Genomic DNA, 4,571 nt, shown 5'->3' on the forward strand with positions numbered 1-4,571 from the left:
AGCAGGAGGGAGCAAATTGGGATTTGAAATCTTCCCTCTGGGAATGCTGCAGGCTCCAGGATTCCATCATTCCATCAATCCCAGTGAATTTTTGGGCTTCTGGATGCTCAGGATTCCATCTCAGGCTTGGAAAAACCCTTGAGGCTCCGCCAGGTTTCTCCATTTCCCACCATTTCTCTGGGGAAAAAAAAAAAATCACTTTTTCCATGTGGGAATTTTTTTATTTTATTTTTTCTCCTGGAGCTCTTCCCTCCTCACCCCATCCCAATTTTCCTTTTCCAGAGCGAGCACTTTTCCTTCCTGGGAATCAACAACCAGTCCAACCTGACGGACATGCGCTGCCGGACCACGTTCTACACGGCCCTGGGACGGCTCCTCATGGTGGATTTAGGTATTTTTCCCTTGGAATTCCAGCAGAATTCCGGCTTTTGGGAAGTGGGTGGTGGGATTTAGGGAGCTGGAGCTTCACCAGGAAAGGGAGTTGGGGGGTTGGGAAAAGGAAAATCAGGAATTGGGGCGAGTGCGGAGAATCATCCCGTAAAAACGGAGATAAAATTTTCCCGTCCCACCAAAATTTGGGAAAATTTTTTTCCATCCCGAAACTGGGGATTGAAAAAAAGTCCCCAAAACTGGGGGTTGAAATCCCAATAAGATTTAGGATCAATTTCCCATCCCACCAAGATTTGGGGATAAATTTTCCATGTTTTTCCAGGACAGGTCGAGGATCAGTACGAGCAGTTCATGGGGGATTTTTGCATGGATTTTTCCATTATTTTCCCATGTATTTTCCATGATTTCCCATGGATTTTTCCATGATTTTCCCCATTTTTCCAGGGGAAGATGAGGAGCAGTACGAGCAGTCCATGGGGGATTTCCCATGGATTTTTCCATGAATTTTCCATGTTTTCCCATGTTTTTTCCATTGATTTTTCCATGGATTTTTCCGTGTTTTCCAGGGGAGGACGAGGATCAGTAGGAGCAGTTCATGAGAGATTTTTCCATGGATTTCCCATGGTTTTCCCATGGATTTTCCATTTTTTCCCAGGAGAGGTCAAGGATCAGTATGAGCAGTCCATAGGGGATTTCCCATGGATTTTTCCATGGATTTTCCATGTTTGTTTTCCAGGGGAGGATGAGGAGCAGTACGAGCAGTTCATGAGGGATTTTTCCATGGATTTCCCATGGATTTCCCATGGACTTTTCCATGGATTTTTCCCTGTTTTCCAGGGGAGGTCAAGGATCAGTATGAGCAGTCCATGGGGGATTTCCCATGGATTTTTCCATTATTTCCCCCATTTTTCCAGGAGAAGATTAGGATCAGTACAAGCAGTCCATGGGGGATTTCCCATGGATTTTTCCATGGATTTTTCCCTGTTTTCCAGGGGAGGACGAGGATCAGTACGAGCAGTTCATGGGGGACTGTCCCATGGATTTTTCCATGATTTCCCCCATTTTTCCAGGAGAAGATGAGGATCAGTACAAGCAGTCCATGGGGGATTTCCCATGGATTTCCCATGGATTTTTCCATGTTTTTTCCCTGTTTTCCAGGGGAGGACGAGGATCAGTACGAGCAGTTCATGCTGCCCCTCACCGCTGCCTTCGAGACCGTGGCTCAGATGTTCAGCACCAACTCCTTCAACGAGCAGGAGGCCAAGGTCAGCCAGAGCCAATTCCCCTTTTCCTGCTTTTCCCGGGATCTTTTCCCTGGGATTTGGGGTTTGGGGCGGGCAGGGGGAGCAGGGAGCTGTGCCCAGCCCTGGGAGAAAAGCTGGAATGGTGGGAGCTGGCCAGGAGGGAATTGGAGTGCCCGAATCCCTTGGGATCGGTCCAGAGGGAATTGGGACCAGTTTGATGGGAATTGGGATTCCTGAATCCCTTGGGATCAATAGTTTAATGGGAATTGGGGGTTCCTGAATCCCTTGGGGTCAATATAATGGGAATTGGGATCAGTTTAATGGGAATTGGGATCAGTTTAATGGGAATTGGGATCAGTTTAATGGGAATTGGGGTTCCTGAATCCCTTGGGGTCAATATAATGGGAATTGGGATCAGTTTAATGGGAACTGGGATTCCTGAATCCCTTGGGATCAATATAATGGGAATTGGGATCAATTTAATGGGAATTGGGGTTGCTGAATTCAGTTTAATGGGAATTGGGATCAGTTTAATGGGAATTGGGGTTCCTGAATCCTTTGGGATCAATATAATGGGAATTGGGATCAGTTTAATGGGAATTGGGGTTCCTAAATCCCTTGGGATTGGTCCAGAGGGAATTTGGAACAGTTTAATTGGAACTGGGGGAGCCTGAATCCCTTGGGATCAGTTTAGTGGGAATTGGGGGTGCCTGAATTTTACTCTTTTTTACTGTTTTATTTTATTCCATTCTTTCTTATATTTTTATAATATTTATTCTATTTCTTCTATCTATTTTCTTTTATTTCACTTGGTTCCATTTCATTTCATTCCATTCCATTTTTAAAATTTTATTTTATTTATTTTATTTCATTGTTTCTTTTTCATTTGGAGAAGGTAGATGGGTTCTATTTATTCTTCCCCGCTCAAAGAGCATTTATTTTATTTTACTTCCATTTCCTGCCGTTGCGTGGATTCCGTGCCGCCGCAGCGCACACTGGTGGGGCTGGTGCGGGACCTGCGGGGCATCGCCTTCGCCTTCAACGCCAAGACCAGCTTCATGATGCTCTTCGAGTGGATGTATCCTCATCCCAAACCCTGATCCCAAATCCTGATCCCAGTCCTGATCCTGACCCCAAATCCCCATCCCATCCCAAATCCTGATCCCAAATCCTGATCACAAACCCTGATCCTGACCCCAGTCCTGATCCTGATCCCAAACCCTGATCCCATCCAAATCCTGATCCCAAATTCTGATCCTCATCCCGAACCCTGATCCTGATCCTGATCCTCATCCCAAACCCTGATCCTGACCCCAGTCCTGATCCTGATCCCAAACCCTGATCCCATCCAAATCCTGATCCCAAATTCTGATCCTCATCCTGAACCCTGATCCTGATCCTGATCCTCATCCCAAACCCTGATCCTGACCCCAGTCCTGATCCTGATCCCAAACCCTGATCCCATCCAAATCCTGATCCCAAATTCTGATCCTCATCCTGAACCCTGATCCTGATCCTGATCCTCATCCCAAACCCTGATCCTGACCCCAGTCCTGATCCTGATCCCAAACCCTGATCCCATCCAAATCCTGATCCCAAATTCTGATCCTCATCCTGAACCCTGATCCTGATCCTGATCCTCATCCCAAACCCTGATCCTGACCCCAGTCCTGATCCTGATCCCAAACCCTGATCCCATCCAAATCCTGATCCCAAATTCTGATCCTCATCCTGAACCCTGATCCTGATCCTGATCCTCATCCCAAACCCTGATCCTGACCCCAGTCCTGATCCTGATCCCAAACCCTGATCCCATCCAAATCCTGATCCCAAATTCTGATCCTCATCCTGAACCCTGATCCTGATCCTGATCCTCATCCCAAACCCTGATCCTGACCCCAGTCCTGATCCTGATCCCAAACCCTGATCCCATCCAAATCCTGATCCCAAATTCTGATCCTCATCCTGAACCCTGATCCTGATCCTGATCCTCATCCCAAACCCTGATCCTGACCCCAGTCCTGATCCTGATCCCAAACCCTGATCCCATCCAAATCCTTGATCGAGATCCCAAATCCTGATCCCAAATCCTGATCCCGATCATGATCCCAATCCTGAACCTCATCCCAAATCCTGATCCCATTCCAAATCCCGATCCTGATCGCAATCCTGATCCCAAATTCTGATCCTGATCCTAAATCCTGATCCCAATCCTGATCCTGATCCCATCCCCAATCCTGATCCTAAATCCTGATCCCAGTCCTGATCCCAAACCCTGATCCCAAATCCTGATCCTGATCCCAAGGTCTGATCCCAATCCTGATCCCATCCCCAATCCTGATCCTAAATCCTGATCCCAGTCCTGATCCCAAATCCTGATCCCGATCCTGATCCCAATCCTGATCCCAAACCCTGATCCAATCCCAAATCCTGACCCCAGTCCTGATCGAGATCCCAAATCCTGATCCCAATCCTGATTCTGATCCCAATCCTGATCCCAAACCCTCATCCCAATCCCAACCCTGATCCCAAATCCGATCCCAGAATCCCAGGAACCCTCTGGAAATCCCAGTGCTGGCAACTCCCACCCCGATGATTTTTCCAGGATAAAAAACCCACCAAGAACAATCCCCCCAAAAACCCCAAATCCCATCCTCGTGTGACCCTAAACCCCACCCTGCCTTGCTGCACTCCTGGCATATCCCATTCCCGTGGAATTTTTTGGGCTGGAAAAGCGGGAATTCCTTAATTCCCGCGGCAGTTACCCCTCGTACATGCCCATCCTGCAGCGAGCCATCGAGCTCTGGTACCACGACCCCGCCTGCACCACGCCCGTCCTCAAGCTCATGGCCGAGCTGGTCCACAACAGGTAGGAATTCCCAAAAACCCGGGATCTCATGGAATTCTGAGCCTTGGCAGGGGTTATTTCTTCTTTCC

At 48.0% G+C, this 4,571-nt stretch overlaps 1 protein-coding gene across 1 annotated transcript in view; it reads left to right on the plus strand.

Moving 5' to 3' along the window:
* Positions 1–4,571, plus strand: part of XPO7 (exportin 7) — a 45,494-nt gene that overhangs the window by 30,277 nt on the left and 10,646 nt on the right. Inside the window, exons 16-19 of the mRNA XM_031065567.1 lie at positions 283–391; positions 1,549–1,655; positions 2,624–2,712; positions 4,396–4,503. Of these exons, the coding sequence (XP_030921427.1) occupies positions 283–391; positions 1,549–1,655; positions 2,624–2,712; positions 4,396–4,503 (413 nt within the window). The remainder of the gene's footprint in view (positions 1–282; positions 392–1,548; positions 1,656–2,623; positions 2,713–4,395; positions 4,504–4,571) is intronic.

The sequence above is a fragment of the Geospiza fortis genome, unplaced genomic scaffold (genome assembly GCF_000277835.1).
Source record: "Geospiza fortis unplaced genomic scaffold, GeoFor_1.0 scaffold1605, whole genome shotgun sequence".
In the NCBI taxonomy this organism is placed as follows: Eukaryota; Metazoa; Chordata; class Aves; order Passeriformes; family Thraupidae; genus Geospiza; species Geospiza fortis.